Here is a 12,975-nt window from a genome sequence, read left to right on the forward strand (position 1 = left end):
GATCTGAGAATCACCATGCCAAGAGCATTTTGGTCCATACATTCCTGTGCCAATATGGACATATACAAACATATATATGTGTATATATTTATATCCCCAATCGACTCCTCCTCGTCTATAGGGAAGTCTGGCCCACGTCGTGGGAGACCTTGTCTTCTATCCACTTTTGCAACACTTGTGCAATGGCCAGGTTGTTCAACTCCAGCATCTGCATGTGTCCGTTGCCTTTGATGCCGAGCTCCTCGAGTCGGATGAAGTCACACGCCACGCCCGCCTGGCGCAGAAACGCCACCGTCGCGTGGTCGAATTCGGCGTGGTAGCTGGCCTCGCCCACCTCCACCAGCACGGGGATGTCCTGGAGATTCTTCAGCTTGTGGCCCACGCGCCCTTCGCCCTCATCCTGTAGGATCACCGGGGACCGATCGTTCTGGGTCGAGGGGTGGGTGACGAGGTGTAATTCCGAGGGATCTGTGACCGGCGGCGCAAATTCCAGCGGGATGTCGGCCAGACCCCACATCCGTGCCCGGGCGCCGTTCGACGGATGCGTGCCCGAGAAGGGCGGCCCGTTCGGCTCGACGGCGACGATGGCCTTGACCAGCGACGGCCGCGCGTCCGCGGCGAGCCACCCGCCCGGACCGCCCTGCGAGTGCGTGACGAGGATACTGGGCCGGCCGATGCGGTCGAGCAGCGCGACGATGCCGGCCTTTTGCCCCTGCTGGGACGTCACCAGGTCGGTCATGCTCGGCAGGGTCGAGGCATAGAATTGGTCGAACACCGGGTCGCCACGTTGTCCTGTCTGATAACACGCGTCTCGAAGTCAGAAGTGAGTCAGGATAGATGCTTCGTCTTCGGGAGCAGAGTAGTGTTGCCGTTGTGTTGTGCTGGACTTAGAACTCACACCAGGCCATTGTGTGTGCAGCCGTGCCTGGGGCCACTTTGCCGCCACCTTCGTCGCGGTGAACTGGTCCTCCACGAACCCCGTCGGGTACTGGGTGTGCTTCTGGTCAAGAGACGGCGCGGATCGACCCCTCGACGCCGTGTCGAGCAGGTACACCGTGTACCCGTGGTCGAGGAAGTAAGAAGCCCACCCTTTTCGACCGTCGGGTGTGTGCAGCCAGTTCTAGCCCTGGTACATTAGCCTCCATCCGCATTTCAGCAGCCCAAACTACCCTTATGGCTGGCAACCAGTTATCTGTCCATATGTACATACCAGACCACTTTGGGCGCCACCGTGGACGAAGACCAGAGGATACTCTCGCTTGGCGCCGCCCAGGGGCGTTAAACATTCGACGTACGTCTGGCCTCGCATGATCTGTCCCCCGTAGCTCGTGCCTTTGTCCTCTTCGTAGACGCCGCCAACGTGGAAGTATCGTCGGTGACATGGCGTTTCGACAATGTCAAGATCAGTCGCGACCGACATTGTGAGTGTGGCCGGTTCCTCAACCAATATTTTCTTTTAACTCGCGCCTTGGAAGCCGGAGTCGGGGTGGACAGTGAGTATGTCCAAGTATATGTAGATCGACTGTATGAATTCGCGGGAGATGCCAACAGAGCTCCTAACCCAGGCCGACGACCATGCTGTGTGATTGTCGTCGGGCCTTGGATGGAGGCGTGACACTAACCGTTATCCCCCGGGTTATCCGATCGCATTCTCCGTATCGCATATCTCCATCCCACGACCCGCCCTCCGTGTGGCCAGTGGAAGATAGTGTGGAGAAGAAGACGAGAATGTGCGGAGGTGTTGAATAGACCTGGTGACACTATGTCTGGCGGTGATACCTATTGCCGAAACTGATATTTCCACAGTCTATTTCCATATGCTGATATCGGGTTTCTCGTCAGTGGGACAACTGGGCATGTGAATTCTGCAGACCCACTACCGGCGATGAACGAAGCATTGGGGTCTGATCTGGGCTCTGTACTGCCTTGCTACTCAATTCTCAGGACATTGCTGTCCCGGCAAGGTTGCAAGCCATCATAGGTTGTCGTTAGGAACACACGAGATCGTCCCCCCCAAAACTGGTCGAGACAGTCCCACAACGAAAGTTGAGGACAGACGAGGAAACAGTCTTCCGAGAAAACTATCCCTGACTGCGCTGCCTCTATCCAACTAGGAGAATGCGAAGAGCCAAACGGAGCCAAAGCAGATGAGTTCACCAAAAATGACTGCCCTCCTCTACCAGTGGCGTCCTGGATCCCGTTCCCTCTCTCTATTTGTTTTCCAGAGCTGTTGTTCCAAAAAGAAAATAGCAACTCCCCGCAACGTAGGCTTGGAAAATTCTCACTTCTCACTCTCTCGGTGACTAAACGCATCCACTATTCCACTCAACAAGTCAAGGGAACAAACGCGGCATCGCAATCCAACTTATTCTCCTCCGTAAAAAGGGAAAGGAACCACAGGATGTGCCACACCGTCACCCTTGGAAAAGACTACGAGAGCTTTCACCGTCATTGTCCTGTACTTCCTCTTTGCTTCATTTCGGGGTCAAACTCGAGCACAACGCAAGATTTTGAGATGGAAGACAAGCACATAGCCCTAACAAGTCGAGTATCAGGTCTTTATTCCCACAGTTGGAGATCATGGGGGTAGCCAGATATGATGCATCAAAGAAAAGGGGCTCTAGGGGTATCAGCCTTGCTTATATCGACTCGTTCAGGGCAGCACTGGAGAGTCTTGCTCTTCGAGCTCTTGTATGACCTTTCGTAGGACTGATCAAGGGAGAAAATGGCATCGCATGGATACACTTGCAGGGTCACTGAATACCTACTGTCGTGAGACAATCTGCATGAAACCCGAGTCTTTTGTTGCGGGTGGCCAGCGCCCTCAGGGTGGCAAGCTGCATCTTCCATGTTGTCGCAGCAAAGCTCACGACCGGAACAACCCTGTTGTAAAGAGCCAGAAACCACTGATGTCGTCTGAATGGACGCAAGCACGGCGAGATTTCCCTGGTGAGGGACTCCGATTTCGCAATAGCTAACCAACATCGGCCAAAAGATTGTCGGGTAAAATTTACCCCGCCAGCGATATTAGCCAGGTATATATGCTGTCGCACGGGCGTTTCTTCACCAACGAGCAGCTAGGTTATCCTATCAGACACCTGTAAACAAGCAATCAACTGTCGCCATGATTCAACAAAAGAAACTGAAAATCGCAGTCATTCCCGGAGATGGAATCGGCACAGAAGTCATGCCGTATGGCGTGCGATGCCTGCAAGCAGCGGCAAACGTTTTCCACCTGGAACTCGAATTTGAGGAATTCGACTTTGCAAGCTGTGAATACTACCGGAAGCACGGCGACATGCTTCCCCCGGACTGGAATGCCACGCTATCGAAATTTGACGCCCTCTACTTCGGCGCTGTAGGCATGCCAGACCAAGTCCCCGACCACGTTAGTTTATGGGGTAGCCTGCTGAAGTTCCGCCGCGAGTTTGATCAGTACATCAACTTGCGGCCTGCACGGTTAATGCCGGGAGTGCGCTGTCCGCTGGCGGGGCGCAAACCGGGAGACATCGACTTCTGGATCGTCCGAGAGAACACGGAGGGCGAATACAGTAGTATCGGCGGGAAGATCTTCGAGGGCACCGACAGAGAAACTGTCATTCAAGAGACAGTGATGACCAGGACCGGGGTCGACAGAGTGCTCAAGTACGCTTTCGAGCTGGCCCAGAGCAGGCCGAAGAAGCATTTGACGAGTGCAACCAAGAGTAATGGGATCAGCATTACAATGCCCTATTGGGACACCAGAGTCGAGAACATGGCCAAGTCATATCCTGAAGTGAATGTCGACAAATATCACATCGACATCCTAACGGCGCATTTTGTCCAACGACCTCAGATCTTTGATGTGATAGTTGGCAGCAATCTCTTTGGAGACATTCTCTCAGACCTGGGCCCAGCTTGCACGGGGACAATCGGCATAGCACCATCAGGGAATATCAATCCCACAGGCGAGTTCCCAAGTCTGTTCGAGCCAGTACACGGAAGCGCGCCTGACATCGCTGGCAAGGGCATCGCCAACCCTGTGGGCATGATCTGGGCTGGTCAGATGATGCTGGAACATTTCGGCCACAAGGAGGCTGCTGCTGCAATGCTCAAGGCGGTCGAGAATGTGCTCTCCCGAGCAGATGAAAGTGTCATTACGGCGGATATGGGAGGAAAGGGAAACACGAAGAGCTTTGGAGACGCGATTGAAAAGGAGATTTTGTCTTTTGCGTAGAGTGAAGGAGATGCTTTTAAAAACGGCAAGATTTTTTCTTATCGATAGGGATAGAAAAAAATATATAACAAAATGTACCGAAGAAATTCCGGTGTAGTTTTCTCTTGCGCCGTGAACATTCCCCTCCGGCGCACTCTATTGTCCCTGTCTACATTTTACATTATTCATGGCGCCGGATAGAGGAGCAGTACCTTCGAGAGGAAAGTCCCCCAGGGGCTGGGATGCCCTCAACCCCTCGTTGTCCCCATGGATCCTCGATGCAGTGACCGCCATGAACTTCACCCGCATGACACCCGTCCAAGCCTCAACGATCCCCCTCTTCATGGCCTACAAAGACGTCGTAGTGGAAGCTGTCACGGGGAGCGGAAAGACGTTGGCGTATCTCATACCAGTGATGGAAAAGCTGTTAAGACTGGAAGAGCCGATCAAGAGACATCACGTCGGGGCCATCATCGTTTCTCCTACCAGAGAGCTGGCCACACAAATATACAATGTCCTGGTTTCTTTACTCAGATTCCACCCTCCCTCCGCAGCGGCCCTTGATCCTTTGGATGCGTCGGGTGATGCTGAAGCAGCCGATCAAGCAGCATCCTTTCCTCCATCAACGCTGAAAGTGGTTCCGCAACTGCTTGTAGGTGGCTATACCACACCCGCGCAAGACTTGAGTAGATTCCTCAAGACCTCCCCGAATGTGTTGGTAGCGACACCAGGCCGGCTTGTCGATATTATGACCTCAAAAGATGTCCACTATCCAAAATCCTCGTTCGAAGTGCTCGTGCTCGACGAGGCCGACCGATTGCTCGACCATGGGTTCAAAGACGAGCTGACCAAAATTCTCAACCTCCTCCCCAAAGAGCGGAGGACAGGTCTCTTCAGTGCCAGTGTGAGCGAGGCACTGGATCAATTGATTCGCGTGGGCCTGCGAAATCCTGTGAAGATCGAAGTCAAAGTCAAAGGCGCCAACGGAGTGGAAGACAAGCGCACTCCTGCAAGTCTCAAGATGACCTACGCGGTGACTCGAGCTTCTCAAAGATTTCCATTCTTAGCAGCGCTACTCAAGCACCTCGATCCAATGCCGCTTCGGACAATCGTGTACTTGTCGACTTGTGCCGCGGTGGACTACTTCCAGGCTTTGCTGCCATCGATCATGCCCCTTGAGGCAGTGCTGGTGCCTTTGCATGGTAAGCATCCGGCAAATGTGCGGGAGAAGAATTTCATTCGCTTCACAGACTCGGCGTCTCCCTCTGTCCTCCTGACGACCGACGTTGCCGCCAGGGGTTTGGATATCCCCTCTGTGGATTTGGTGGTCCAAATCGACCCCCCGTCAGACTCTAAAGTATTCCTGCATCGATGTGGCCGAGCAGGTCGCGCGGGCCGCAAGGGCCTCAGTGTTGTGTTTCTACTCCCTCATGAACAAGACTATGTGGAATTTTTGAAGGTCCGACACACCCCTATTGAACCCTTGACTGACCCTGTTCCCTCCGACCTGGAGGATGACTACCGTCTGGCTGAGGAGAGATTCCAAAAGATTGTACTTACGGACCGAGCACTGCACGACAAAGGGCAGCGGGCATTCGTAAGCTGGGTCAGGAGTTATTCGAAACACGAAGCAAAATCCATTTTCAACCTGAGTGGAATCGACTGGAACGACCACGCCGCTGCCTGGGGTCTATTGAAGATGCCGAAAATCGCCGAGCTCAAGAACACCAAGCTGGAGCCTTATCAAGGACCTAGCGTTGATTGGGATCGATACGCGTACAAGGACAAGCAGAGGGAGAAGCACCGGAGGCAAATGCTCGAGGAGGGCCCGAAGGATGATGACCCTGCCGCAGGTCGTGGCAAGGAGACTGACTCCAAGAAACGGAAGAAGGGCACCGTGGCATGGTCCGAGAAGCTCGAGCGCAAGGCTACCAAGGAAGTCAAACGGTCCAAGAAGGAGGCGAGACGACAGCACGACAGGATCGTAAAGATGACGGAAGACGAGAAGCAATACGAAGCGGAGACCGCGCGGATGATCGAGAAGCTTCGCCGCCAGCAAACGAGGGCCAGCAAGACCGAAGACGATGTCTTCGAAGGCTTTGGATGAGGGGCACAGGTGCTCATGATAGACAGGCGTGTGCTGCTACCCACGGCGACAGTCTGCTCCTCCAAATCCTCGTCAATCGATATGAAGGTTACTACAGGACAACAAGCTCAGTTGGACTCTTGTCTCACCGCCCTCGCGCAATGTAATATGTCCTCCTCCTCATATACTGCCAGGAGGGCCCCAGCTGTCAGACTTGTACGGGAAAAAGGAACGTCCCACGAACGCCGTCGCAATCAACGTCGCCACGCCCAAACAACACTTCCTTCTTCCTCGAGGAAGTGCTTTTCCGGCTGGAGGGAGGAAAAAGGACTTCCCAGACCAGTTCAACCTACACTGTACATCAGATCAAGTCTCACCGCCTCCCGAGGAGAACTGTTCTCTGTCTGTCTGCCTGTCTGTCCCATCCTATCTCTCTACCCCTCTGTGCTTGACTGGTCTGTTATTAGCTCAGAGACCCTCTCAGGAGACAGTGCCTGCCTGCTTGCCTGCGATGAGATGTCGGGGATTAGAGTGGTGGCACGTAACACCCTGATGGCCAGAAAGCAAAGGATGGGAGATGAGGAATGAAAAGGAATGAAATCGTCATTGTCGTGGATTTCAAAAAAAGGGTTCTGGGCAAAATGTGTCTTTGTTGAGCTTATATAGGTAGTTGAACGACATGAAAACATCTCTTTGCAGGGGCGGGCTTCACTCTGACAGCAGGAGGAATTAATTAACTGCCTGACGTGCCCCCTGAACCACCACCGCCACCGCCACCGTTCCCATTTCCCCCGTAGCCATTCCCGAAGAAAAAGCCGTCGAATAGGTCATATTGACCCTGTCCGTCGCTCCAGTCGTGTTGGAAATCCAGACCCGTCATGCCAAAGCCCAGATCCAGTCCTCCACCCACGTCCAGGTTGAATTCTCCGTCGCCACCTCCGGTTACGGCATTGCTGAGGAAGTCCATACCCGGTAGGCTGGACATGAAGTCGGGATTGTACGTGTTTTGCATGTAGAATGGTTGCTGCTGCTGTTGCGTCTGGCTTTGCTGAGGGGTGGAGCCTTGGTTGAAGAGCAAGGGATTGTTGGATGTGCCCATGCCGAGCCCGTTGTTGATTTGTGAATTTATGCTGGAGGCTGGGGACATTTGTTGCTGGCGAGGAGAATGTTGTGACTGCTGCTGCTGCAGCGGCGACAATCCGGTTGCCATGGTGGTTTGTGGGGATCTCTGTTGCTGGAGGCCCTGGAGTGGCTGAGGAAAGGAGTAAGATGGTCGGGTACTTGGTTCGAGGTCATCGGGAAACAGCTCACGGAGGTCCATGTCGAATTTAGGTGGCGGTCGTTTAGGCATGGGTTTCGGAGCGATGCGAGTTGCATTCGAGGTCGTTGTGGAAGGGTAAGAGTCGATCTGCATGGGCATGGGTTGATTCTGTGATTGTGTGGACTGGTTCTGCATGCTGGATTGTCGGGCGAGTTGTTGTCGTGATTGATATTCTCCGCGTGGTTCCATCGAGAAGCCAAATCCAGGTGTTGACATGCACATTTGGACCGTGGCTTTGCTCATTCGCTCGAAAGCGTCGCGGCAGGCTTCTGCTGGGGGGCATTTCTCCATGAGATCGCCCAACACAGATGTCGCAGCGAGGACTGTGAAGTCGAAATCATCTAGTGTCTAAGAGGGACCGATTAGCGTAAAAAGTCCGCAAGGAGATGGAGGAGAGCCTTACCAGGCGCGCTCTGACCGCCGGAGAATGCCAAACAGCATACAGAAAGGAGATGCCAGCCATGAATAAGTGGTGTGTCGCGAGGTAGGTATAATTGACGAGGCGCAGACGGTGAAGTTGCCGGTAAAGTTTCAAGGTCTTTTGGCCGGCTTCGGCGCATTTCAGAAACACCAAATCCTCGTCCTCTTTTTCTTCCAGTCTGACACTGGAAGGGCTCGATACGTCCTCGGTCGGGCTAAACTCATTTGCCAGAGGTGCTGGAACGCTGAGACTCTGCCTGTACAGCATGATAACGGCTTGCCAGTAATTGAGTTCCAAGAACTGCACCGAGAAACTGACCCCAGTCTCGGACGCCTCCGGCGCTGACTCTTTCCATTCATATAGACGCTGGTCAATGTCTCGTCGCCAGGAACGGAAGGAATCGAACTTGCTCAGAAAAGGCGATGGGAGTTTGGTGTGCATAAACTGATTGCGACGATTAGTCCCGTTCAGACGAGCTTGTTGGGCTTGCTGATGCTGAAGGACTTGTAGGATCTCAGACTGCAACAGGCGCAAGCGGAAATAGTGGTGGGAAACCCATTTGTATGTGGGCTCATCGGGAGACGCTGGCTGCAAAAACCCAGCCCTCGTAATAAACCTGTCGTCGAGCAGGGAGGGAAATTCAGTCGTTACGACCTGGTCTGTGATTCCAAAGGGTCTCCCCACGCAAGTACTGACCAGACGGTCGAAGGTGTAAGTGCACCACCAAAGGCGTCTGCGCAGGTCACGAATCCATTCGCGCCGTCCTTTTTCTTTCGCGTCAACCGGCCCTGGGGGCTTCATATCCGTCGTGGTCGGTGGACCCTGGTGCCCTTCGACATTATTGTCAATGCCAGTACCATCTTCATAATGCAGACCGAGATCAACTGCCAGCCTCATTGCGACGCCGACAATATACCAGAGTCCTGGTGCCACAGGCCTCAGCAAGGCAAAACTACACAGTAACAAAACGGCTTGAAGCTCCTCCAAATCACCATTGGGACGTTCGGCGGCTTCCAGGGATGAACTGGCAGCCAAAAATGACCCGAGATTGACAATGGCGGAAGCATGATATTCCTCAGGCTGAGCTTGTTGCATGGCCAATCTGGCCCGTTTATGGGCCGAGTCCCCTTGATGAGAGTTTGGCTGGGGGTCGGATGAACCCCAGATAATGCCCGCGCCAATTGCAAACACAATGTTGAGCAAGTATAGTTCGCGGCTGGTTCGCTTCGATGGGTCGATCGAGTATGTGCGGTCAAACAAATCCATGAATTCGCCTCGATGGAGGATGGGGATCTGGGGATTGGCATGCTCAAAGTACAAATTGACCAGCTTCTCACCTAGCGGCCGGTCTGGGAACGTAGCTTCTTTGATGGTAGGTTTCGTTTGGAGGCCGAAGTAGGAATCTCTCATGGAACTACCGCCCGAAACGGCCATATTAGGCAATGGACGACTGGGTCGGACACCAGCACGCTCTGAGTTGTTGCAAGACACCGAGCTCTTGACGGCAGCCAGCACGACGCGAGCGAACGATATTCCCGATGTAGAGCCCAAGTATCGGGCATCAGATGCGCCTTGCACAGAAACCATGCCGATGTTTGACACCAGTTTGTTGAGCTTGTCGGCATCCTCCTGCTTCTTATCCCAGTCTTCGCTTTTGACGGGCCGCGGCGAGCCATTACTTGGAGATTGCGGTCCTACCCAAGAACTCTTTGCGCTGCCCGGCGATTGCACCGGGTCACCCAGCTCTTTGGACTCTGCGTTATACACTTCAGCGGCATTGTAAGGAATCGCATGTGCTTTGAGTTGCTGTTCGAAATATGCCAATCGTGTCTCGAGATAGTAGACATAGCTGCGAGGGATCTCCCGCTTCGTGATGGGGTCGTAGCCTACGCAGCGGACATTGGCCTTTTCGCACGTGGAGCACGCCGGGAGTCGTTGATCGCAACGATTCTTCCTGATGCGACAGCGGTTGCAGGCCGAGACATTTCTAAAGGCCGAAGTGGCCGAAGCCGCTGAGAGGGGGGGAGGGGAGTTGGTTGAGGCCGCAACCGCAACATCCTGTGCCGGTTGGAGGAGGGGTTCGTCGGCGGGATACGCTCGCTTCTGGCCGGCGCTGTGAGGAGAAGTGGTGGATGAGGGCATGTCATGAACCAGAGAAGGACACTGACATCTTCTGCCAGTACTTGGGGAGAATGCCCTGTCCAGTACTAGGGAGCCAGCATGCAAAGGAGACTCGAGCAGTACAGGTCAGCCTCGCGCGGCGTGTGAATGGCCATGGCGGAGCCTGGCAGAGAGTTGAAGGTTCGGGTTCGCATATCGCTGAGGATCTCAATCGCTCGTTGGTGGTTGGAGGAAAAAGCATGGCGAATGGGTGGGAGCACCTATGCCTGGCCTGCGCTGGGTTTGGGCTTATCTCGAGATTGGCCGCCAGCAAATCACGTCGCTGCGTTGCCCACGGCTTGGCAGATAAACTGCCGCGGTTACATTCGCCAATCGCTGATCACATAACAGGCACAGTCACAGGCTCTATCCGGGAGAGAGCACCAACAAGAAGAGACAACACATTTCAGAAATCCTTGCAAAGCATTTTGATTGCCAGGGACGAGGACCCTCGAACGACCACGAGAATGAATGGGAACAGGACATTGTGGACGTTACTTGCACTGGAGGGGCGCCCCATTTGTGAACCTGGGGCATAGAAACACGGCTGTCAAGATTTAGACAAGGTCGGTTTCTCGAACTGACTTCGAAGAGCATGCTCGACACTGTCATTGTGGTTGGAGAGGCCACTGCCAGGTCCTACTAACCTGGCAGCTCATCCCCCGCGCAAAACATGGCAAATGCATGCCGTGGCAGGTGCAATAACGTGTGGTGCGACAAACTAATTGCCCAAAATATCGAAAATCTGGTCATATGGCTATTCCGGATGTGCCAGCGCTCAAGAGGTTGGACGACAGACATTCTGTTGTTGGCGTACGTCAATTGTCACTCGATGTCCGACAAGGGTCGTTCCTGCACAGAAACCAACCTTTTGACCCAGCGTTGCACAGACCCAGACAGTTTGATAACCTCGATGACTATCAAATCAAGTCTCCGGACCATAAACGGAATTCAAAAGGTGAGGTGCTACACCGGCGATCTCGACGTGTAGGGGAAGAAAGAATTTCCCCAATTGCTCCCACGGAGGAGGTCCTGACGGTCCAGCTCTCGCACAGGCACCATCGATCGACCCGCGTCAGGAGTTCATGACAGAGTCACTTTCCAAGTTGCAACCCCAGAGGTCTTCCACAACCATGTCCGTCTCAGCTTCCTACCGACTCCGGGAGTTCCGTCTTCATGCCAGACTTTCTACTGTGGCGAGGCGCAGCGATGTCTCGGACGTCAGAAGCAGTCTCCATGTGTCCAATCTGCGGCCACTTCTCACGGCTCCATCATCAGTTGATCCATGAAAAAAGGAAGACACGCAGCAAGGAAGCAGGTGACCGCTTGACTACCAGAGAGATCGCCACCGACGCCCTGTTTATGAATGGTAAAGCCAGTCCTTTTCCCGGGCAGGCAACCACTTGGTGGGTCATCATTTCCCCCACCATGCTATGATTCTCAGCTTTTCCGTACATAGTGCGCGGTCGGAGTGGGTTATGTTGAAAGTGCTAGAGTCTGCTGAGGTTGTCGAACTGCATCACATTGAAGCAAGAACGTTGGGCACAAGCGGATTAACGCTGACCAGGCGAGCAGCATCCCAGAAACTCAGCCGTTCCGGGTGTTGTTGGAGTGGGCAGTAAGACAAAAGAACGAAGGAGGAGTCTGAGAGGTCGAATGGGAGCGTGACACATACTGCCTACGAGCATGCAGAGTTACAAGTATGCACAAAACACTTGCAAGCCTCCATCTCTAGCCAGAGGCCCTGGGTGGAATCTGCCCATGCAGGATCCTGGGGGGTCTGGATTCAGGATGGAAGAGTCCCGAGGGGGTAATGGCCGCTGCACACGTCGTGTCCATCGGAGTCGATGCAACTTTATCTGACCGCTACTTGACTCACGGTCGGGTGGCTTTACCCTCCTGAGCGAGTTGCGGGCGGATGATTCATTCTCTGCAAGTTGGGACAGTTCTCGCTGGTGGTCGGAGGCGAGGTGACAGGTCACACCGAGAAAATGCGCCTCTTTCTGTGAGGTCGACCACCACAGCGAGTAGCCGTCTACCCACTCCCAACCCTGGTCTTTTGACGGCGGTCGACCAGAACAGGTAATCCCCTCACCGGTTGAGGGGATTTGGTGACAGGCAGGCAATGTGCTGGCACCAGATAGAGAATGCATTGTGTGACTGCGAAAAGTGACGGTTATGCGGTGGTTGATGATGCTATCGCCCGACTCTGGCCAGAGAGTTGGGGATGTCAGGTGGCGCCTTGCATATCGACCATGGGTTCTTTCTAAACGAGGCTCCAGAACCCAAGGCGAGGCACGCAACCCGCTGTGCGGTCCTTTGTGCCACCCCCGAAAATCGCAGACGACATTGTGCATGCTCTAGGGTAACTGCCCACGCTGCGGTAGTCTGCAGGGCGCATAATCCGAGGAGCCTTTTTTCTCCGGCATCTTCATGGGGGCATTTTTGCACTACCTGTCGCCACGTAGTGAGGTCGAGCTAGTTTAGTTGCTCATGATTCTTTGTCATGACAACAAGGCCCTCTGCTACTAGGTCTTATTTTTCCGGGGCGCAGCCATGATGCAGCAATCTGCAGAATTTGCCGGCCTTCCAATGGAACTGGCTCTTTCGGGCGAGTGACAGCAGGTGTCATGGTTGAGTGGCAGGACTACCTAGACACTCACCCGTCACGACGCAACATTGGACAGAAAGGGTCACTTGCAGATGGTCTGGATGAGACTCTTGTGGCTTCTCCCGGACAGCCTGTTTGACCGAGCACTGCTCACTTTGGGACTCCTGGACAGTCGAAGTAA

General features: G+C 54.0%; 4 protein-coding genes across 4 annotated transcripts; 2 read left to right on the forward strand and 2 right to left on the reverse strand.

Annotated features, from left to right (window-relative positions):
- Nucleotides 1-115: 115 nt before the first annotated feature.
- Nucleotides 116-1,420, reverse strand: AYL99_06651 (hypothetical protein; the record flags this gene model as incomplete). The annotated part of the gene is made up of 3 exons (XM_018838160.1): nt 116-796; nt 899-1,120; nt 1,211-1,420. 3 exons carry the CDS (start codon nt 1,418-1,420, stop codon nt 116-118), a joined length of 1,113 nt encoding a protein of 370 aa, XP_018692720.1.
- Nucleotides 1,421-3,124: 1,704 nt separating this feature from the next.
- AYL99_06652 (tartrate dehydrogenase) lies at nt 3,125-4,216 on the forward strand (the record flags this gene model as incomplete). The annotated part of the gene is made up of 1 exon (XM_018838161.1): nt 3,125-4,216. One exon carries the CDS (start codon nt 3,125-3,127, stop codon nt 4,214-4,216), a length of 1,092 nt encoding a protein of 363 aa, XP_018692721.1.
- Nucleotides 4,217-4,487: 271 nt separating this feature from the next.
- On the forward strand, nt 4,488-6,302 carry AYL99_06653 (hypothetical protein; the record flags this gene model as incomplete). The annotated part of the gene is made up of 1 exon (XM_018838162.1): nt 4,488-6,302. The coding sequence occupies one exon, from the start codon at nt 4,488-4,490 to the stop codon at nt 6,300-6,302; it is 1,815 nt and encodes a 604-aa protein (XP_018692722.1).
- Nucleotides 6,303-7,014: 712 nt separating this feature from the next.
- On the reverse strand, nt 7,015-10,165 carry AYL99_06654 (hypothetical protein; the record flags this gene model as incomplete). The annotated part of the gene is made up of 2 exons (XM_018838163.1): nt 7,015-7,950; nt 8,006-10,165. 2 exons carry the CDS (start codon nt 10,163-10,165, stop codon nt 7,015-7,017), a joined length of 3,096 nt encoding a protein of 1,031 aa, XP_018692723.1.
- Between the last annotated feature and the right edge of the window lie 2,810 nt (nt 10,166-12,975).

The sequence above is a fragment of the Fonsecaea erecta genome (assembly GCF_001651985.1).
Source record: "Fonsecaea erecta strain CBS 125763 chromosome Unknown Scaff5, whole genome shotgun sequence".
Lineage (NCBI taxonomy): Eukaryota > Fungi > Ascomycota > Eurotiomycetes > Chaetothyriales > Herpotrichiellaceae > Fonsecaea > Fonsecaea erecta.